Source organism: the organism of the source record quoted next, unplaced genomic scaffold (genome assembly GCF_019419815.1).
Source record: "Pyrus x bretschneideri cultivar Hongxiangsu unplaced genomic scaffold, Pyrus_bretschneideri_v1 Contig30, whole genome shotgun sequence".
NCBI classification, from domain to species: domain Eukaryota; kingdom Viridiplantae; phylum Streptophyta; class Magnoliopsida; order Rosales; family Rosaceae; genus Pyrus; species Pyrus x bretschneideri.
Genome location: NW_025999613.1, coordinates 3,863,927 through 3,888,498, shown reverse-complemented (window position 1 = coordinate 3,888,498; position 24,572 = coordinate 3,863,927). Strand labels below are relative to the sequence as shown.

General features: G+C 35.5%; 1 protein-coding gene across 1 annotated transcript; it reads right to left on the bottom strand.

Moving 5' to 3' along the window:
- Positions 1-6,513: 6,513 nt before the first annotated feature.
- On the bottom strand, positions 6,514-8,115 carry LOC103936833 (calmodulin-7). Its single transcript, XM_009346705.3, has 2 exons — positions 7,953-8,115; positions 6,514-7,109 (listed from the first exon to the last, which is right to left on the bottom strand). The coding sequence occupies exons 1-2, from the start codon at positions 8,026-8,028 to the stop codon at positions 6,736-6,738; spliced, it is 450 nt and encodes a 149-aa protein (XP_009344980.1). The 5' UTR covers positions 8,029-8,115; the 3' UTR covers positions 6,514-6,735.
- Positions 8,116-24,572: the final 16,457 nt, after the last annotated feature.

Here is a 24,572-nt window from a genome sequence, read left to right as displayed (position 1 = left end):
ACGCAAGTAAATTAAATATAATTGTTGATATGTAACTGGGTTTTGTAACTCTTCATCTTTTTATGGCAATGAATCCATCGACTTTTCTTAAAATAAAATAAAAATATAATTGTTTTCTAGTGGAAAGTTTGTCACGACTAACATCACAACATGTTCTTCGATGACAACAATAATTGGGAAGCTGGCAAATTATTCATTCTTTTTCCTCTATCGATCAGGACAGCAGACTAACCTTTTCTAATATAAGTAGATACTAGGCCATTTAGTATTACGGTATAATGGTTTTTTTCTCTTTACTTATAAGTGAGATGTTTTAGGTTTGATTCTCATCAAAGGTAAATTTGAACCACTTTATGACAAGCTTATTGTGAGGCTTAGCCCACCATCCTTCCTCTTAATGTAGATCGTTCGTTCAAAAAAATATATATATATATGTGTGTGTGTGTGTGTGTAGACATTGAAATTTTGGTGAAATAAATTTTTACTAATAAATTAAATTTTGATTCGCTAGGGCTTATGTAGCGCATGTTATAGGTCTCGTCAAATTGCACACATTGCATGTGACTCATCAAAGCTGAACGAGTCATCAAGAGTGACACAAGTCGACATTTGAGTCTTCTGTCAAACAAATCAAATCAAGTAAAAAAGAACAAGTTAACCCTAATTGATCAAATCCCTCAATTATGGTTTAATTCCTTAAACTCTTGATTTAGATTTAATTAATGACTATATTAAATCAATTACTTTCAATTAAATCAAATCAAAAAATCAATCCCACAAATAGGTAAACATTTACATAACGATATTTAAATTGATTGATTTTAAACTATTTGGTTCGGGTCTTTAAATCAAATAGCATCATCCACTATTTTTGGCAAATTCTATATCCTCAGTTGGATTCGAGAGTTTTGGACAAAACTCTTAGTAAGGTATGAGAGACCACCTTTACTAAGCCCACCTCACATGACATGATGTTGGGTAGCATTAATAATAATGAGAGAGTAACTCTTGCTCATTTACATCTCTTGTAAGTGCCCATCTTATTTGGCCTCCAAAGAATGTCACCCTCACAATGATATGATATTGGGGCCATGGCATTAGTTAAGTCTTTCCCACCATACAAGTTCGTGTGGGGTTCAAGAATAACCTCAAAATGATATGATGTTGCCACTCTCGTTGCCTACCTTCACAACATCATGTATGCATATAGAACTCCTCCTGAGTGTAAGCACATACTTTGTACTCCCCCTGATAAAATGACATCGGTGTATGAGTCACAAACGATTAGAGCCTACCACGGTGGAAAGCCACGAAAGAGTGTTCAAAGAACCCTCATGCTTGTCAACTTAATATTGGTTTGATCGAGGGTTTTTGGAGTAATTTTAATCTAATTAAAATTATTTGGTCCTATCACAACTATTATCCGTGTGATTTATTTAGCGGCATATGTCCCACTATATTTATATAAAACGGTTTTTGAAGTAAGAGTGTATGGTACTACTAACGAAAGCTTTGCATTCTTTGATGGACTTTATAGTTGTATTAGGCCTTAGGATGATTATGAACCTTCAATTTGATCCAACACGAGCCTAGTGTTGGATTTCGGGCTAGGGAGGGTGACTAATTTTATTTACGCGTTTAATCAAATTAAGGCATGTTTTCGTATTGGGCATTGGACACAACTACTCCAATTTGCATGCATATCAAATAAAACATAAAAGAAGTACTTCAAAGAAAGAGGATTTTATGCTCTTTTACAATACATTTGATCTAATCAAATCTACAAATTCTCACGGTTTAAACAAATTTGATAGATGGTCAAAGCTCAATCAGCGTAGACTTAGATTCATAATCACTTTTTCTTTAGTTAACCAATCACATTATCTAATTAAACTAGAACGCAACAATATTATTTGGTTTTTGTATTCATAGAACTGATTTAAATGAAGCTAAATAAAATGAAAGTCTAATTCTCATTTAAAGAGGGAAAGTTATTTTATCTGCTAGCTAATTTGAGCCAAAATGCAATAACATCAATTTTTTGGCCATTATGCAAAACACAAACTTTTGGGGTTACTTTCTAAATACACAAATATTCACAACTTCATGGTATTATAGCTAGAACCCAAAAATTTCAACAATTACAAAAAACTTCATTAAAGGAACAAAACTATTTAGTGAATTTGAGCCTTTGTGCAAAAACATAAACTTTTGGGTCAAAGTGAAAAACACAAAAGTATCAAAACTTTAAGTAATTGCAAGAAAGACCCAAAAGACCCCACTTGTATAGGGTGGCCGGTTTTGGTAGAGAGAAAGTGAGTGAAAATTTCATAATAATCAAAGTGTGAGGAAAGAGAGGAAAGTGTGATGAGTAGAAAAGTACCATTCAAATCACACAAACAAAGACAAACGAAGACTAAACAAAAAACAAAGTAATTTTGCATTAGAACTCCCCAACTTTTTGTTCTTGCTGTAAACATGAAGAACAGAACAATAACCCATAACGAGCTTTATGGACATTTTTCATCCAAAGAAACCCAAAACTCTCTCAAACAAAAGGGGTTTCTAATGTCACTTTAAAACTCTTAAAACTCTTTTAACAAGACAAATATGAACCCAAATTCCACACCATGTATTTGGCCAAATTTCCCCACAAACATGGCTCCAAATTTTAGTTCCAAAATTATTGCTCAAATGAACTACAACTACTACTTTTGAGATGGCAAATTTTCAAACAAAATTTACATTCAAAGAAGCAAGAATAAGCGTGTAACTATTACAACATTCAAATCACAAGCTATGAATAGCAAAAGCCAAAAAGTTCACCAACTACTAGGCCTAGGTTCTTGATACCACTTGAAGGAAATTTTTCTGATAAATTAAGTTTATTGAGCAACATATTACATGCATTTAACTATTAATTGGCAGAAGCATGCTTGTATGCACTCTAGAACAGAACTTAAACCATGAAATTCAAAACCTAGTATATTGGTGAACCGAAGACTCAACTCATGAGACAAAGAGAGATAAGATTGCTTTATACCTTTGAAGTTCCTCTTTGCATAAGCAAAGGCTAATCACCATGAGAGGGCCTTCATTCCTCTCCTTGAGTTGAACTCCTTAGCCTTCATCTTCATGTTTTTGCCTCCTTGAATGCTAGGATTTGGTTGCCCGAATGATTCTCCAAAAGCCCCCAAAGTAGAGGCTCTAAGTTCCAACACCAAGGATGGTTGAGGAAGAAGATGAGTAACCATGGAAGAAAAGATTGGTAGCTAAATCTTCCATGGTGGCCAGCCTCCTAGAGAGAAAGAAGGAGTTTGTGTTCTCTCATATTCTTTTTTAAAGATAACCCTAATGAGGCTAAAGGTATAAAGTTGCCTTTAAAGCTGCCTTTATACCTCTTTCAAAGTGAGTGGCAAGCTTGTAATAAGTCAACCATCATTCTCCCTCTAGCATGGTTGGTTTTGGTGTTTGTGTTTTGGTTAATTCCTATTCTGTTTTAGTTGACATACAACTTAAACTCAATGGACCTTGTGGACCCCAAACTCATTTGAGCCCTTAAACCCAAAACTAATTAAACCCTAATACGAACTTTTCGTATGATTAATTAACCAATTAATTAATCTTGACCATATACAATTAACCTATTTTATTGTCCTTACTCAACTTTGTTATATCCTTCAATCATTCCCTTACTCAGTGTGCGATATATTTGTGACATCCCACATCGCCCAGAGGTGTGATCCTTATATGTATATTCCCATCTCTACCTAGCACGAGGCCTTTTAGGAGCTCACTGGCTTCGGGTTCCGTAGGAACTCCGAAGTTAAGCGAGAAGGGGGCTAGAGCAATTCCATGATGGGTGACCCACTGGGAAGTTGCTCGTGAGTTCCCAAAAACAAAACCGTGAGGGAATGGTAAGCCCAAAGCGGACAATATCGTGCTACGGTGGTGGAGCGGGCTCGGGAAGTGATCCGTCCTGGGCCGGGATATGACAATTTGGTATCAGAGCCTAACCCTGGTCGCGTGTGTGCCAACGAGGACGTCGGACCCCTAAGGGGGGTGGATTGTGACATTCCACATCGCCTAGGGGTGTGATCCTTATATGTATATTCCCATCTCTACCTAGCATGAGGCCTTTTGGGAGCTCACTGGCTTCAGGTTCCGTAGGAACTCCGAAGTTAAGCGAGAAGGGGGCTAGAGCAATCCCATGATAGGTGACCCACTGGGAAGTTGCTCGTGAGTTCCCAAAAACAAAACCGTGAGGGAATGGTAAGCGCAAAGCAGACAATATCGTGCTACGGTAGTGGAGTGAGCCCGGGAAGTGATTCGCCCCGGGCCGGGATGTGACAATATTAGTTTTCCTTATAAAGAGGCAGTAGGCAATTAGATCTCTTAATAATTGATGGTGAATTGAAACTTACTTTCAATTCTCCCTTTGTGATTATTTATCTTCAAGGCTTCCACAAACCATGAGTAACACCTTAATCAAAAGAGGTTGGGCTATCAATGTAATTGACCTTCTCTAATATAATACTCTTGATTACATTGTTTGATTGATAGTTTGTTCATGTCTACTATGCAATGTGATTCTCCTGTCGACATGATTACCTTGAAAGTGATTTGGAACGGCTTCCTAAATCTCATTCATACTTTGGCCAGAGATTGTTAATCATATCAAAGAGTATTCTCCCTCAACAGTTGAAAGGTTAAAGATCCCTTATTGTACATTCACGTGCCCACGTGATTAAGTAGGTTAGCCCCAACAATGTCGTAGACACTCGCAAATGGAAGTCCTTTAACATAATCAAAGACTATTGACCTAATCACAAGACAACTAGTGTCCTTAGGTCAAATAACTACTTTGCATTATCCAACTATAAGTTCTCATGTGACATTAAGGCTGGGTTCAGTACCATTCGGTTCGGTTTTTTACCGAAACTAAAAATCAAACCGAAGTTACTATTTAGTCCGGTTCGGTTCAATTTTTTGTCCTTTTCTTCACTTCGTATTTCGTTCGGTTTGGTTTTTTCCAATTCAATTTCAGTTTGGTTCGGTTTTTTTTTTTAAATAATACAAATAATGCCAAATACAATGAAAGTTGAAGAAACTAGAAGAAAAACAAATCTTTAGCTAAAAATAACACTTCAAATCCATTCAAATCTAACATAATTTTTAAAATCAAAAAGACCAAATTCCATATCAATAAAATTGCAGACCCAGGTCATTCATATCTATCAAAATTAAGCCATATTAAAGAATAAAATCGACAAGAATTATATACAATTTGCACCACACTTAGTCGAATGTTCTAGATCAAAACTCAATGACCGAGGAGAACAAGTCCATCAGAACAATTGCGGTGAAAGGTGGCCAGATCTGGTGCATTTCAACAATGGCGAGCGAAAACCACCTTGTTGTCGACAATGGTGGAAGCCATGGCTAACTTCGGCAGAGGTATGAGTTGGACAATGGGATAAAGAGAGATGCAATAGGGAGAAAAAAAAAAGAAAGGGAAAGAAATGGGTGAGAGGGAGATGAAGGTGGCGGCATGAGAGCAAAAAAGGGAAGAAAAAAATGGAGAGAAAGAACACGGTTGGGGAGAAGAAAAGAAGGAATAATTAGTATGCTAGGGTTTCTAACTTTCTAATAGGAGGCCTAACATTTTATTTGGGCTTGAAAGGTTTGAAGTTTGGGCTTGGAATTAGTTTGGAAATAAATACTCATTATATATAATAATTAAAAATTAAAATTAATATATATTTATTCAGTTCGTTAGGTTTTGTACTTTTGGTTGGGTTTTTTTTTCGGTTCGGTTTTCAGTCCCATTTTTCTCAATTTACGGTTTTTTCAACCCACCCTATGTGACATGCATGTGAGAACTCTTGTTGATCACATTCATTGGACTCAATCTCTATTGAGCACATACGTGCTTGTCTTGGTGTTGTTTATACCATTGACTCGAAACCAATCACTCTCCCATGAGAGAAGACATAGTACTATACGAATCTATCTGGATTGTCAATGCCCAATTGTCGATTCTATAATCAGAAACGTTTAGGATATGTGTATAAAAGAAAAAGGATTCATGAATATAACTTCTTTAGAACATATTCTTTCCCTTAAACTAAACTAGTTCAATTTATCATGTGAAATATTCATAAAATATCATTTTACGATTAACTTTAGGGCACATTACACGATCAGATCTTGATTGCTATGAATTTGACCAAGGATTTGGCCGTTATAATCCATGTAACATCCAGTACTCCAAAATATCGTAGAAATTTACCAAGTTCAAAATCCGAATGACAAGTTATGATTGGCCTTGTGCTTCAACAGAGTCGACAAATGGTACATGTATAGACAAGAATCCTTGTCCGAAAAATATAGACATGCAGTTGCGGATTCATTGTCAACGAGGACATAGACTACATATAAATTTGAGTCTTCCATCCAACATAGAACATTGAATCCTCCCACAAAGTAAAAGGTGCACAATAGACCAGAAACTGAAACAATTAAAAGGGAGCATAAAAAAAATTAAAAAAAAAGAACTGCCAAACCATTGTCAAAGGACCACAACATGAGTCTACTACTTTCTTTCAAGGCTTGATTACAAAAACCATAACATAAAAATGGAAGCTAGGATTCCCAAATTAAAATTAAGCCCTCATCCCTTTTTTTTTTCCCTTTTCTTTGGTTCTCAAGTGAGTTGGGATTTTGACAAGAGTATCACTTAGCCATCATCACCTTGACGAACTCCTCGTAATTTATCTGGCCATCGCCATCAACATCAGCCTCCCGGATCATCTCATCAACTTCCTCATCAGTGAGCTTCTCCCCAAGATTGGTCATCACATGGCGGAGCTCCGCAGCGGAAATGAAGCCATTCTGATCCTTGTCAAAAACTCTGAAAGCCTCTTTCAGCTCCTCCTCAGAGTCAGTGTCCTTCATCTTCCTGGCCATGAGGTTTAAGAACTCAGGAAAGTCAATGGTCCCATTACCATCAGCGTCGACTTCATTGATCATGTCCTGGAGCTCTGCCTCAGTTGGGTTCTGCCCCAATGATCTCATGACAGTGCCAAGCTCCTTTGTGGTGATACAACCTGCATAACAAAATTATTAGAAACAACAATAAGTCGCTTCTTTTTCTTCTGGGTGCTTATGTTTGCTTATGAGGAACACAAGATATGCGGATATCGGGACTACATACTAGATACCGAAAAGTATTGGCATTCCATAAACCAGCGCCCATTTTGCATTAGTTCACCATGCAAACATAACACCGTTTGTCCAATACACACACGAGCGCAAACAAACATTTGAAAGCATGGTATTGGCAACTATGAAAACCTAATCCAAAACAGCGCACATGAATTTTAAATTTCCTAGCATCGAGAGTAATAAAGAACGCACACGACAAGAACCATACCAGCCTATCATGGACATTCTAAGAAACTAACCCATCAAGCATTCAACAAATATCATACAACGATAATCCTTGAATCTCATATTTTCTGCAAGAGAAAAATAAATCTCAAATTTCTTACACATGCTTGACAGGTTCAGATTTATGTCAACAATCACAAAGTTCCGGAATTAATTTTCCTTTTTTTTCAAATCACTAACCCTAATAACACTCAAACACAAGATTAAACCTATTTGAAATTTGAAAATTTGAATCGATCAATCGCAACCCCCTTTCAATCTGTTTTCGATTTTCACAAACGCAAGTAATAATTCCACGAAACAAAATATAAAAAGCAAAAGCCGAATTTAAAAATCAAAATCGAGGATCTACAATTCTCCAATCATAAATCGAAGATCCAAAACCAGAAATACAAGATGCAGATCTGACATAGATAAAGGAATCAAAACATGCAAATAACATGCATAATATAATTGTAAAAAATGGATGGAAATTCGGAAGAGAGAGATCTGAGTCTAACCATCGCCATCCTTGTCGAAAAGGCTGAAGGCCTCCTTGAACTCAGAGATCTGATCGTCAGTCAGCTGATCCGCCATCGATCCCCCTTGATTTCTTCTCTGTGTTTTCCTTTTCTCTTGGAAATTAGGGAGCAGAGAGAGTGGAGGAGAGTTTCAGACAAACAAGGGAAAGTTGTGGGTATAACGCGTTAAGCTGACACTTTTATATCGGCTTCCAGCGCATCCAATGCATCCCCTCCCATGTCCCATCCAATCATATCCCTTCCCGTCTCACTTTTACTATTTTACCCTTACTAACCTTTATACTCTTCCCAAGTTGTGCATCTCCCAAATTACCATATTGCTCATGTACGACGACTGCTACTCTTCTAGTGACTTCTAAATCCAAATTGCGAGTTCAAATTTCAGGCTATAATTAGTTGAACCAAAAATATATATTTATGTCTTCATTTAATACTATAGTATAGTGATATTTTTTTTACTTATAAGTGAAGTGAGAGATTTTATGTTCGATTCTCGCTAAAGAAAATTTGAACCATATTATTACTAGCTCGTTGTGAGACTAAGCTCAACTCCCCTCCTTTTTTGTATAGAAAATATCATTTGTTCAAAAAAAAAAAAATTTATCTATACCATCGTCTCTCTTTTTAATCAAGTGACTTTAGTATTAATTTATATAAATAATGGACTAAAAAATGCTAAGAAGATTCTCTGCTACTTCATGTTTTGACATAATATTTTATAATGTTAGCACGAAAATTGACGTTAAATTACAAAATTGCAGAACTTCCTAGTTAGAGAAAGTCCTTCTAGTATTTCTCTTAATATTTATATCTATATGTAATATCCATCTAAAGAACTAGTAGAATAAAAACTTCTCAACATCAGGTATGAAGAGAGAGTCAATTCAAGTATATTGTTAATAAATTCAATTCTAATTTATGAATCTGAATATTAAATATATGATTTTCCTTACTAAAAAACTATAATTTACATTAATTTATAAGGAAGGGGAGTCCAACATATAATTTCGGATACAAGAACGAATGCTTTTAAACAATGAAGCCACATACCACTTGCTAAAAAATATAACATTGAGTTATTATTAACCCTTTAAAATCTTCCTCAATCAGCCCCCATACCTACAGTTACCACAATCTTCAAAGATGGGACTTGCAAAATGTGCAGCAAACCAAGGTTTCATGTCATGAAAGCCATTATGCTAGAATTGGAAAATGTAGAAAACTAACCAAAAGCCGCAAACACACACCAGTGTGTGCTCGATGAAAGAACTTTAGATTTTTCAATGTCTTAAAATCAAGCCCAGAACGGTCGATGCTCTATATTAAACCTTATATCAAACTAGCTTTCCCGTTGAAAAAAAAAAAAAAAAAAAAAAAAAGAAAAAACTTCGTTTTGGCATGATTGCTTAAAAAATGAAACAGCACCGCAGCAGCATAGCAGCCTAGCAAAGGGGTGGAAATCAGGTTCTTATGAACAAATTCCGACCGAATGTGCGGCGCCACCTCCCTGCGCTTGTTGCTTTTGTTTTTAAAGGACATGGGATGTATCAAGTGGATGATTTTTAGCTGTTTTACTGCTGAAGTTAAATTTTCATTGGTACTTGATTACAAATGATATCAATTTATCATTTGAAAAGAATTAAAAAAAGCCTTCTTAGACTAAAAGAAGAAATAAATACTGAAACCTTTATTTATGTCAACCTATAGCTCATTTGCTTTTTATTATTACAATGTTTTTTTTTTTTTTTTTTTGTCAAACAATAGATTTTGTTAGATTAGATGCCAAATTAGCTACTGACAGAGTTTGAACCCACTCTGTTATGCAAAGGCTCAACACATTTCCTACGATTGTGGTAAAGAGTCATTTGCTTATTATTATTACAATGCTATGTAGATTAAATTTGTAACTAACTCTCTAAACTAAATGGTGTGTCACAATAAAAAATAAGTACGTTAATCAACACTTAAGTAATAATCTAATTATTGACTTTCTTGTCATTTAATTTATAAAAGAGTGTCAATAAAGCAATCGTACTATCTTATTTCCCCACCTACCTTTTACTATAAATTTTAATAGCAATTTACTCTCTTGTAAAATAACATCCAAGACCAAAGAAGAGAAAAACCTTGCTCTCTAGGTTGACAGGTTCGTTCTTCCCCATCTTATAGAACAACCCACCTCTCTAAATATTCAAAAAATCAAGTCCCTAGTACCTTTGGCCCTTTTAATTTAATATGTTTGTTTTTGGTGTCAATACCAGCAAACAGCCTTGAAGACTAAGATAAAAGCTTGTCCATAAAAGATATCAACTTGAAAAATAAGAAGACTTGAACACAATGCAATTTGTAGGCTCAACTCAGTTAACAATGAGTGATGCCAATGTATTCCATTTATAGAGAATACAAGGTATTCAGTTGCAAGGAGATTTATTTCCTATATCAAGACATTTACAAGATAAACATATTGGATAAATAAAGCTATTCATAAGCTATGCAACAGACTTGATCTTGAAGAGGTTTCTGTTTATCCAAACACTACTTGCAGGTTCGAATGTTAAGCCTGGGAAATACATTTGCTAAATTCAAGTTTTGCTTACTGGAATACTGATGTGGCTGACATGGTTTATCAGTCTGTCCACAATCAACAAATCGATTGCGGTGGGAGGCGCAGATAAAGTGGAACACAGAGTGCATAGGGCGGGTGGCGTGCTGGAGGATGGAGAAGGAGTCAAAAATTGTGTAAAATGTAAGTAAAATTGTATAGATGGATCCTCGTTGTGTATCTTGATTAATTGAATCGTTTCTTTCTAGATTTCGTTTTACTAAATAAAAAAAGAAGTTTCAATATAAAGGTTATTTGGAAATAATAGTTGGTAGAAAAATAAAATTTTAATTTTTTAACTTTTTATACTGAGTGGGATTATAACGTGAGCGGAAAAGTAAAACACTAAGATAAGTGTGACATCACACATCGCCAATGGAAGTGGTTTCGTCCGGGCCGAGATGTGACAATTTGGTATCAGGGCCTAACCCTGGCCATGGTGTGCCAACGAAGATGTCGGGCCCCTAAGGAGGGTGGATTGTGACATCCCACATCGTCCAGGGGAATGATCTTATATGTATATTCTCATCTCTATCTAGCACGAGGCCTTTTAGGAGCTCGTTGGCTTTGGGTTCCATGGGAACTTCAAAGTTAAGCGAGTAGCGCACGAGAGCACTCCCATGATGGATGACCCACTGGAAAGTTCTCGTGTGAATTCCCAGAAATAAAACCTGTGAGGATGTGCTGGGGATCCAAAGCGAATAATATCGTGTTATGGTGGAGTTGGGCCCAGAAAATAGTCCCGTCTGGACGGGATGTGACAATAAGTCTAGTAAAACTCTTTATAAAATTTAGTCTCACATTTAATCACTCTAACATTATCTTTTGAAATTTTTTTCAAAATGATCATAACGGTAAGAAAAATATGAATAACTCGAAATTTGAAATTAGAGACTTGAATTGACCAAAAGAAATAGAGGGAGAGTTATGGGGTTGGGCTTTCAAAATTAGCCACGTAGGAATACATGCCAGATTAAAAGACAAATCAGAGTCTGGAGCTCATGTAGTCCCGACTGTATCCAAGCAATTCCTTAAGTCCATATATGTGATATTTAATTTTACGCGTATGCAACGAGAGTTTTCAACCTTTTTTTAATTTTTTTTTTCTTTATTTTTTTTTTTTAACACGGTTTCTACGCGTACGCGGGATGTGAGCTCAGCCTCTCACACGTTGGCTGCCACGTACCTCCGTACCATCTTAAATTATGGGAGGACTAATGTAAGGTCATAATCTATTCAATTTTGACGTATTTGGTATCAAAGTACATGATGATGATTATATTTTTATAGTAAATTACATTTTAACCTCAGATTTAGGATCGATTTCAATTCTTTACAATATCTTTAAAATATTTCACTTTCAAACATCAAGTAATATTTTATTTCAATTTCATACATCCGTTATATTTTTCATCCATTAGTCCGTTAAAAGATGATGTGACTGCCACATTTGTGTTGACGTGGCTACTAAATTTATGTTGCGTGGCAAAAAAATATTTTTTTATGTATTTAAAATATTATAATAATTTACCCTATTAAAAAAAAAAACAAACAAACTTGAAACCATCTTCACCAATCCTTTCTCCCTCTCCTCCGCTCTCTTCACGACCCCTTCCCTGCAACCCAAATCCCCCATCCCACCCCACCACTACCTCCCTGATCTCTCCGAAACCCCACCCCCCCCCCCCAACAAAAAAAAAACCTAGATTATTTGTATGAAACCTACAAAAAAAACCCATCAGTGCTCTTTCAGCAGTGCTTGGAGAGAAGGGCTGACATTCCCCACTTGTCAACGGCGCAGACAGTGATGGTGGTGTGGTCATGATGTCGGTGGCAAGGTGGGTGAGGCTGAGGTTGTGGTTGAAGGTCGAGAACTGGGTTGGATCTGGGAATTTTGGGTTTTGGATTAGGGGATTTTGGGGGGTTCGGGGTTCAAGAGAGAGAATAAGGAGAGTGGAGGAGGGTCGGCATGTGTGTTGTGCGCTTCAGTGAGGGTGGTGAGGAGTGTGAGCGTGAGGGGGATTCTGGGATGGGGGTGTCCTCGGGTGGGGAGAAGGGGTGGGGAAGACGAACTGGGTTTTGGCTTTTTTTTTCTTTTTTTAATTAATTATTTAAAATTTTTATTAAGTGTTTAGCCACTTGGCACAAATGTGGCAGCCACGTCAGCACAAATGGAGACCCCTTATTTGCCACGTCATCACTTAACGGTTTACTTAACATATTTTCTAACGGATATATGAAATTGAAATAAAATAGTACTTGAGATATGAAAGTGAAATGTTTTAAAGATGTTGTAAGAAATTGAAATCAACCCCAAACCTGAGGGGGTAAAATGTAATTTACCCATATTTTTGTTTAATGTTTTGAATTATTGTATGTTGATGTGAAAATTAACTTGACACACAAATTAAACCATATTTGTGACAATTGTAGTATATATGTAAGTAGAGATCGTTCTAAACCGGGGATTAACTAGAGATGCTAATCAACACAAATAAGACTCAAAAACACTAGACTAGACTCTATAGACTCAAAACTAACTTAAAACACTCAAAACAACAACAAACAATCAAAAAGACTCAATTCTAGACCTAACAAGTGATTTTGATGAAAATAAGACTTAACTTGACTCAAAAGACTAAAAGAAAACAGATTTTGACTCAAATAACAAGACTAAATGAAAGGGGGATTGTTTTTGATGAATTTAAAACTTAAAACAGAAACTTTGTAGAAAAGACTTTGTAAAAACGAATTTGTGTGAAATAAATGGGTGAAAGGCTAGTTAGAGGATCCTTCTCCACATATGATATATGCATATGAACCAATTTCCAGTTATTATTCCTTTAGACTATGAATGACAACGCCCCAAGTTAGTTGCATCTCACAACCAACCATCAGATTTTCCTTATTTCATTGAATTGAATGAATACACATTACAACCAAATTATCTTTCTCAAGTTCCCTATATGAAACGCATGATAGAGATATATATCAAAAGTGATTAAGTTCATAAGCATTGACAAGGCATTCATCACTATAAAACGCATGAGACTCCTGCCAAGGATTCACTTAACACAATCATGACTAGTGACTTCCACTGCTTGTGAATATAAGTGAATAACTATTACGTGAAACTCCTTTATATTCTAGCATCAAATTCATGCATGCAAACTAAGTAGGCCTCCTTAATCAACATACAAGAATAAGTTAGCAACCAAACAGATAAGTAAATCGCATTCATGATTTATGAAACAATAATTGGATGAAATCAATTCATATCACATATATGTTCATGGCTTTGAATTCACCTCTAACTAAAACGAATTTAGTTCCTCATGTTTGCAAAACAAAGATAATTAAACTTAAACATTAAAAACAAAGATAGAATACACCTAGAAACACTCCAGGTGGCTCCTCCTTCCTTCCTTGCTACGCACAATGGGTATTTGTGTGAATTTAGGCTCTTGAGGTGTGGTGGATGGTGTGGTGTGAAAAAATGGTACAGGGTGGTGGTTTATGAGTGTTGCAGCATCATGTATTTAGAGGGTGAAGGGAAGGCACAAAATTGGGCTGAAAAGAGAGGAACTAGGACTCCAAATCACCAAAGAACAAGGACACTTTCAATCAGATTCCAAGGAGGACAAGGAATGGTCCTTGTGGCAGATTCTAGAACTTCTAGAAGGGTTACATGTAGCATAAACTTAGGGCATGGAAATAGGGCTTCTAGAACCTGATATTTAGGTGATTTAATGTGAAAATGAGTCCTCTTTGAAGTTGGAATGAAGGTAGGAAAAGATTAGGATATGATAAGACAATATAAGGTTGGATAAGGTTTGGATAAGATAAGAAAATTTGGATAATATTCCTTCTTTGTAGCTGATTCCTTATCTTCCAAGTCTTCAATTTAATTCTTCCAGATCTTAATCACATTCCTAGCCTCTCTTGATCGTCAAATTCGTCCATCCACCTTGCTCCATGCATGTCCAATCCATTCCAAGCCCAAAACTGTTCTAAAATGCTCTAAATTGCACTTTCTTGCCAACTTTGTCAATTGAACCTAAAAACACACGAAAATAGCTTAAAACACTCTAACAAGTAGAAATTAGCTATTTAAATGCAAGAAAACAAGCTAACTAAGTCGCATAATTATGCTCCTATCATATGTAGTTTGCATGATGTTGCTGTGAAATATTCTCCAGTTATTGTATTCTTGTAGTGTTTTTCATCTTTTACTTATTTGTCACTAGCTCTTCTATATTTCTATCATGTTGTCGATGTTGGAAATGTGCCCTAAAATCAATCATATGATGATACTTTATGGACATTTCACATGTTAAACTAATCTAGTTTAATATTAAGGGCAAACATTATTGTTTGAGCCGTCTCATATAAATGTTATATGCTTAAACGATAAGTCCAAGGAATATGTGATTGGAAGAATGCGATCTAAAGAAGTTAGATTCATGAGACCATTCTTTCGTTGACACATCCTAAACGTTCCTGATCATAGGATTGTCAATGGGGCATTAACAGTTCGTTAAGATCAGTACGTGCTATGTCTTCTCTCAGGGAGAGTGACTAGTCTCGAGTCATTGGTGTGTGTGACATCAAGACAAGTACGTAGTTGCTCAATAGAGAATGAGTTCACTGAACACGATCAACAAAGAGTTTTCATATTCATGTCACATGAAAACTCATGGTTGGGATAATGCAAATTAGTCTTTTGACCTGAGGCATCACAGTTGTCTTGTGGTTAGGTCCTTAATCTTTGATTATGTCAAAGTCACTCCATCATGAGGGTGTCCATGGCATCGTTGGGGTTAAGCCACTTAGCCATGGAGGCAAGTGAATGCGCAACAAGGGATCTCTAACCTTCAAACTATTTGAGGGAGAATACTCTATGATATGATTTAGAATCTCTGGCCAGAGTATGAATGAGATGTTGGAATGCGTTCCAGATCACATTCAAGGTAATCATATAAGTACAAGATTCACATTGGATAGTAGACATGAATAAACTATCAAACCAAACAATGTGGTTAAGAGTATTGTATTAGAGAAAGACCGTATTGCATTTGTAATCCTAAACTGAATAGGTTCTCCACCTCTTCTGATTAACTTGGGTAACCATGACATGCTGCTAGGCGTCAACCATGGTTTGTGGAAGCCCTAAAAGTGTATTATCACTAACGGGAGAATTGAAAGTAAGTTTCAATTCACAATCGATTAGAAAGAGTTTTAATCGCCCACTGCCTCGCTAAAAGGAACCTAATGGATCGTTCACCGAGTAAGGTAGAGTTTGAAGAAACAACGGAGATGAGTAAGAATAATTAAATGGTTTAATTATTTATCTAAGGCTAGGATTAATTAATATGTTAATTAATCAAACGAATAAGTTCGTTAAAGACCTCGGGTTAGTTTTGGGCCGCAAGGCCCAATGGGATTTGAATGTCAAGCCCATTAACTCAAGTTGTATGACAACTTGAATAAAACAAAGGGCTTGAAAGCCCAATAAACCTATAGGCCGGCCATGTGTAAAAGAATAGGGCTTTTGGTCCATTAGGTCACTTATTTGAAGGGACTATATAAAGGACTTTATAGCCTAAAATTTACTAAGGGTTATTTTTGGGGAAAGGATGAGAACACAAGCTCTCCTTTCTCTCAAAAATTTCGGCCACCTTGGAGGGATCATCTAGCAATCAAACTCCTCCAAGGTCACTCATTTCTTCTTCATTATGCCTTGGTGATGAATCATTAGAGGTTCTCAATTTTGGGAACTTGGAGAAACCTTTTCATCCATCCAAATCCATGGATCTAAGATGCAAGGAATGAAGGCCCTCTCTTTGGGTGATTAGCCTTTGCTTATGCAAAGAGGAATCTACAAAGGTATTGATTTCTCAACTCACTTTGTTTTGAGTTGAGTCTTGGTTCACCTATCTACTAGGCTTTGAATTTCATGGGTAAATGTTTTGTTTTAAGTGCATACAAGCATGATTCCGCCTTTAATTGTTAATTGCATGCTATTGATGTTGCTTAAATGAACATGTTTTTCACAAATCTTCCTTCAAGTGGTATCAAGAGCCTAAGTCTAGTAGTTGGTGAATCCTTTTGGGTTTTGTAGTTCATAGTTTGTGATTTGAATGTTGTAATTGTTACAAGCTTTATTCTTGCTTCTTTGAATGTAAATTTTGTTAGAAAATTTGCCATCTCAAATGTTGTAGATGTAGTTCATATGAGCATGAATTTTGGAGCTAAAATTTGGTGCCATGTTTTTGGGGAAATTCGGCCAAATCCAAAGGGTGGATTTTTGGGTTCTTGTTTGACTTGTTAAAAGTGTTTAAAGTGACTTTTGGAACCCCTATGTACCCTAGTATGGTTGTATGTTATTTCCCTTAAGTTTGAGTGGTTTTGGTATGTTTTTGGGTGAAGAATGTTCATGGAGCTCTTATGGGTTTTCATGGATGTTCTTCATTGTTCTTGATATGTTCTTGCCAAGAACAAAAGGTTTGGTGTTTTGATTCAAAGTTTTGATTTATTTCATAAAGTTTTTGTTTTGAAATATTTCTTATGTTTAAATATATTAGATATTTATTTTGAAAAATTAAAGAAATTTTAGTGGGTTGGTGTGTAATGATTTATTCCATTACACACACCCCACTTACAAAAAACTTTGAAATTTTTATACACTTTGTTTCAAGTGGCCGGCCACCCTACTAAATTAGGGTCCTTGTGGGGCTTTTATGCAATTATATAAAGTTTTGATACTTTTGTGTATTTGCATTTTGACCCAAAAGTTTACGTTTTTACGTAAAGGTCCAAAATCACTAAAAGGACAAATTGTTTTGCTCCTTTAATGAAGTTTTATTTTTTGTGGAAATTTTTGGGTTCTAGTTGTAATTACATGAAGTAGTGGACTTTTGTGTTTTTACAAAGTGACCCCAAAAGTTTAAGTTTTTGCAAAATAGCCCAAAAGTTGAGGTTAATTGCACTATGGCCCAAACAAGTTGAGGTCATAGCATTTTGGCCCAAATTAGTTAGAGAACAAAATTGTTTTGTCTCTTTAAATGAGAATTGGATTTTCATTTCATTTAGCTCCATTTAAACCAATTCTATGGATACAAAAACCAAATGAAAATGTTGCATTCAAGTTTAATTAGTTAAAGCGTTAATTAATTAAAGAAAGGGTGATTATGAACCTAAGCCTACTATAATTGAGCTATGTGAAAGGCCGTTTCAAATTTGTTTGAACCATGGGAATGTGTAGATTAAATTTTGGTTGTAATTTGATATGATCAATTGTTGTAAAAGAGCATAAGCTCTTCTTTACTTTAAAGTAATTTGATTTGATCAATTGTTGTAAAAGAGCATAAGCTCTTATTTACTTTGAAGTACTCCTTTCTTGTTTTATTCGATATGTATGAAATTGGAGTAGTTGGGTCCAACGCCCAATAAGACAACACGCCTTAATGTGATTAAACGCGTAACTAAAATCAATCACCATCCCTAGACCGAGATTCAACACTAGGCTCGTGTTGAATCGAATCAAAGGTTCATAGTCATCCTAAGGCCCTAAGGCAACTATATAGTCCATCAATGAATGCAAATCTTGTGTTAGTAGTACCATATAGTCTTGCTTTAAAAACCGTTTTAAAAGCATAGTGGGAGTATTATATACTACTAAATCAATCATATGGACCAATAGTTGTAATAGGACCAAAATGTTTTAATTGGATTAAAATGTATGTTTATATGTGATGAGACCTAAAAACCCTCAACCAAATCAATATTAAGTTGATAAGCGAGAGATGCTTTGAATATCTCTTCGTGGCCTTCCACCGTGGTAGGCTCCAATCGTTTGTGACTTGTACACCGGCTTCACCCTATCATGGGGGAGTACAAAGTGCATGCTTACATTCAGGAGGAGTCTATACGCATATGATGAGGTGAGTGTAGGCAACGAGGATGGCCAAGATCATATCATTGTGAGGCTATTCTTGAACCCCTTCATGAACTAAGCATGGTGGGAATAACTTAACTAAGTGCAATGGCGCCGATATCATATCATTGTGAGGCAACATCCTCTAGAGGCCAAATAAGATGGGTACTTGCAAGAGATGCAAATGAGTAAGCGTACTCTCTCATTATTATTATTGCTAACCGACATCGTATCATCGTGAGGTGGGCTTGGTAATAGTGAGCCTCCCATACCCTACTAAGAGTTTCCTCCAAAACTCTCGAATTCCGATGAGGGATATGGAATTTGCTAAAAATAGTGGGTGGTGCTATTTGATTTAAAGACCCGAATCAAATGGCTTAAAATCAATCAATTTATATTCGTTATGTATTTGTTTACCAATATATTTGCAAACGCTATCCAAAACTTGACAAAGAAAAGCCAAATGCTTTAATTTCCGGACTTAGTTCTACAATCCCATAGATTGTCTTTAATGGCTTGTAGATGTAACTAAGTAGTCTCATCCTCACAATCTTCCTATTGATAATGTATCATTGGAAGAATATGTTAGATAAGTCTAACATGAGAAGGACAACACTTTTAATGTCATAATTCTTCAAATACAAATTGTTGTATGAAGAAATAAGAGTTTCTTTGAACAACCCTTAATCAACACAAACTTTAGTGCTTGTCTCTTTGTTACACGAACAAGGAACTTGAGAAGTAAGCACAAGGGCATGGACACTTTATGTGCCATGATTCTTCACTTACAAATTGTTGTATGAAGAAATGAGAGTTGCCTTGAACAACTCTTGAGAGTATGTTGTTATGTTTAGAACATAATGGTTGGTTAACAAAAATAGTCCATTTATATGGACTTATGATGATTTTGAATCATTGAGTGTTGAAGTGTTAAACCACTTAACGAGACGGAAACTAGGCAAGGACTTCACCTTTGTGTCCCTATCCTAATGGTTCACTAAGTTTATTGTAAACTATATAGTGAACAATAACCGCACACTCTCCAAATTGTTTGATGTGTATAACACAATTGAAATAAGTTTCAAGAGAGATAGTGGGAGTTTAGGGACCATGACTATTGTAGTCAAAGGAGAAGTCAAATGAAGAAGGCAAAATAACTCCAAGGGAACAAACTTTCTTTATGAAAGGATGGACATTGGAAGGGGTATTTGCAAGAAATGTCTTGCAAGTGTCAAGAACACACCTTTCGAAGGTGTTGTAAAATGTTCTTGAATAATTCAAAACAGTTGGTTCTTCTACTTGAATGTATGATTCTGTATTAGTAACTATGTTTTACAATTGTTGTCAAAGTGTGCTAATAAAAAAGTAGAAGATTAATGAGAGAAGAGAAAGTACTTCACATTCGGAAAGTGAATAAAATATAGATCTCTGCGAAAGCGGATTGTACTTACTTCCTCATATGAACTACCAAAGAAATTGGAAAATACTAAAGATTGTCTTTACATTCCAATTTTAAGGAACTTAAATCCGTCACTATAGTAGAGATGGATAAATGTTTTGTTTGACAAAACATTGTTCTTTATTAATCAATAATTAGATTATTGTAATTTAATTGGTTGTCTCTATAGTAGAGATGATGTGGTAGTTTAACTGTTTAGAATACGATGATGCTTAAAACCCAAAAGGTTGCAAGGTAGTGACTAATCCCAACTGAGTTGTGATACCTCTAAAACATAAGTTACGAGTTGGTCATAGATGGATGCTTTGGATCGTTAGATCCGGATCCAATACCTTCTTGTTAAAATTGTATAGAGGCGAAATGTTCGAATCTTTATTCTTTTGGAAAGAAGAAAGAATCACAAAGTTGTTGAGGTTAATTCACTTAGATGTTAGTGGCACTTGTCCACAACATAATACTACTCATGTTGTATGACATTCACCGAAGATCACTCTCGGTTGGATTATAGTTTATTTTGAATAAACACAAGTCCGAATACTTTGCAAAAGGTTTCAAAGAATTCAAGAAATGTAAGTAGATGAGTAAGACGTCTAAAGTATTTACCTCCTTAGATTTGATCCAAGGAAAAAGTAACACTTTAGATTAATTTCCTTGAAAAATATCAAGGAAAGTAGCATCGTAAGATAATGAATTTCTCCATTAGGAGAAGAATGAACATGAATAAGATTTAGTTCGTTGGACATTATCAATTACCCTTATATATATGATATATACTTCTAAGACAACCTAGTTCCTATACCACAAGCTCCAAGGTAGTCCAGAAGGATTTATAAACCGTCTCAGTTGAATGGTTTGGACATAATATGGGTTTCCGAAACCATTATTAAGATAGTCTTGATAATATATGTCTAAAACTATAAATCACAAGACAGGTTAGTTGTAGAGATCCATCCATCATGGATCTTAGCAAGCTAGTGGGAGCTATAAGCGTCTTATGAGAAAAGATCAATTGTTTGATTTCTCATAAAGATGTAAATGAATCTTTTGTTTACTAGGTTTACAAAAGATTAGTGGGAGTTGATCATATTCCTAAATTTGAATATATATACATGATATATAAAATGAAAGGAATTCTTCATCGTTAAAGTTATGACTTTAAACATTCTATAATGATAGAATGTATATGGGAGACATAGTCTATATACATGGGATGGAAATCTATAATGATAGATTTCAAGATATAATTGGATTATATCAATCCCTAAAATAGACAAGAGATGCTAGGAAGTTTCTCATATGATGATAAACTTCAATTAGAATGACAATTCTAGTGAGACTAGGAAGTTGTTCTTCTCAAAGGGAATATACCCTTTGACTCCCAAAGAAATAATGCGTAAATAGAATCCTTTATGCATACGCGGAAAGGTGATTTATGTATTTCATATTGTATGAAAACATTGATATAAGTTGTACCTAGAACGGTACAAGATGATATCAGTGCAAGCCCAGGATCAGAACCATGGCAACTGTCAAGTGAATCCTTAGGTATTTAAGAAATATTAAGGATGGATTCCTCAAGAATGAGGAAGAATTAGAGTAACGTAATGGAAGCGTAAATGTATTAGATTATGAATCTAATCCATCATAGAATATCTCTTCATTATGAATGAAGTGATAATGAGATATCTCTTTATTATGACTAAAGAGATATTTGGGTAGAAATGTTAAAAGTAAATGACTTTAATGTGTTCCATCATGTATGCAAAATATATTGCCATATAGAAGCTTACAACATTGTTGTTTGGATGGGAAAGTTCATTCATGAACTCTCCATTCGGTTCCAACCAGAAAGTGTATGACACTAATGGGGCGATAGCTCAAGCCAGGGAATCAAGGTCTTATCAAGGTCCGAACTCAAATGAGAGACTGAACCACATGATTGAGAATCATGTATAATGGTGACGTCGTTATTCTCAAGGTTGCTTCTATGGATAACATATAGATATCCATTGTCTAGGCCTACTACTCAGCCATTTATGAAATGACTACAGAAGAGGTATCATCACTGATGACTAAGCTGATTGGCTCTAGTGCAAGTGGGAGATTGTTGGAAATGTGCCCTAAAACCAATCATAATGATACTTTATGGACATTTCACATGTTAAACTAATCTAGTTTAATATTAAGGGCAAACATTATTTTTTGAGCCGTCTCATATAAATGTTATATGCTTAAACGATAAGTCCAAGGAATATGTGATTGGAAGAATGCGATCTAAAGAAGTTAGATTCATGAGACCATTCTTTCGTTGACACATCCTAAACGTTCCTGATCATAGGATTGTCAATTGGGCACTAACAGTCCGTTAAGATCAGTACGTGCTATGTCTTCTCTCAGGGAGAGTGACTAGTCTCGAGTCATTGGTGTGTGTGACATCAAGACAAGTACGTAGGTGCTCAATAGAGAATGAGTTCACTGAACACGATCAACAAAGAGTTTTCATATTCATGTCACATGAGAACTCATGGTTGGGATAATGCAAATTAGTCTTTTGACCTGAGGCATCACAGTTGTCTTGTGGTTAGGTCCTTAATCTTTGATTATGTCAAAGTCACTCCATCATGAGGGTGTCCATGGCATCGTTGGGGTTAAGCCACTTAGCCATGGAGGCAAGTGAATGCGCAACAAGGGATCTCTAACCTTCAAACTGTTTGAGGGAGAATACTCTATGATATGATTTAGAATCTCTGGCCAGAGTATGAATGAGATGTTGGAATGCGTTCCAGATCACATTCAAGGTAATCATATAAGTACAAGATTCACATTGGATAGTAGACATGAATAAACTATCAAACCAAACAATGTGGTTAAGAGTATTGTATTAGAGAAAGACCGTATTGCATTTGTAATCCTAAACTGAATAGGTTCTCCACCTCTTCTGATTAACTTGGGTAACCATGACATGCTGCTAGGCGTCAACCATGGTTTGTGGAAGCCCTAAAAGTGTATTATCACTAACGGGAGAATTGAAAGTAAGTTTCAATTCACAATCGATTAGAAAGAGTTTTAATCGCCCACTGCCTCGCTAAAAGGAACCTAATGGATCGTTCACCGAGTAAGGTAGAGTTTGAAGAAACAACGGAGATGAGTAAGAATAATTAAATGGTTTAATTATTTATCTAAGGCTAGGATTAATTAATATGTTAATTAATCAAACGAATAAGTTCGTTAAAGACCTCGGGTTAGTTTTGGGCCGCAAGGCCCAATGGGATTTGAATGTCAAGCCCATTAACTCAAGTTGTATGACAACTTGAATAAAACAAAGGGCTTGAAAGCCCAATAAACCTATAGGCCGGCCATGTGTAAAAGAATAGGGCTTTTGGTCCATTAGGTCACTTATTTGAAGGGACTATATAAAGGACTTTATAGCCTAAAATTTACTAAGGGTTATTTTTGGGGAAAGGATGAGAACACAAGCTCTCCTTTCTCTCAAAAATTTCGGCCACCTTGGAGGGATCATCTAGCAATCAAACTCCTCCAAGGTCACTCATTTCTTCTTCATTATGCCTTGGTGATGAATCATTAGAGGTTCTCAATTTTGGGAACTTGGAGAAACCTTTTCATCCATCCAAATCCATGGATCTAAGATGCAAGGAATGAAGGCCCTCTCTTTGGGTGATTAGCCTTTGCTTATGCAAAGAGGAATCTACAAAGGTATTGATTTCTCAACTCACTTTGTTTTGAGTTGAGTCTTGGTTCACCTATCTACTAGGCTTTGAATTTCATGGGTAAATGTTTTGTTTTAAGTGCATACAAGCATGATTCCGCCTTTAATTGTTAATTGCATGCTATTGATGTTGCTTAAATGAACATGTTTTTCACAAATCTTCCTTCAGTCGATATTGTGCAGTTCTTCTTCTTTCATATTATTCTAGTATTGTTCATCTCTATCTTCTTGTTCTACTTCTCTTTCGTTGTCTTCTTTGATCTTGTAGTCGGTTAATGAAATTTTTTTTCTTGAAATTTTGAGGCTTCCAATATGGTTGATGAGGATTTTTTGTTTTGATGTAAATGTATATTTGTTCATCATCTGGTACCAATAACATATCATACTTAAAGTCTTAAAACTCATATGAAGCTAAAATTTGAGATTCTCGATATCTTAGACAAATTTCCATCCACTCTTCTAAGTAATCTTCTACTACTTTCTTAAGCTTATCAGAAAATGATTCTAATTCGGAATATGGTTAATAAATATTTTGTCAAGATAGTCAAACTTTAAGTTCTACTACATTATATTTTTTCTTATGCTCTCTCACATTAATTCTGGCCAAAACTATATTAATCTCTGGTTTACAATTACAACTCTATGTACTATCACAAAGGCATGATAATATATCTTTATAAGAATATCCATTCATGGTTTTGGATCAAAGATGTACTGATACAAAGCAGATTGTAATTGTAATTCTTAAGTGGACTATGACGCTCTGTTTAGGATTTCATATTGCATATCCATTTGATATGTTGTTAATTTTGCTTTTTAGATTTCTTCATGTTATCATTTATTAAATCTAATGGTACAGTCCTAAGAATTCCTTC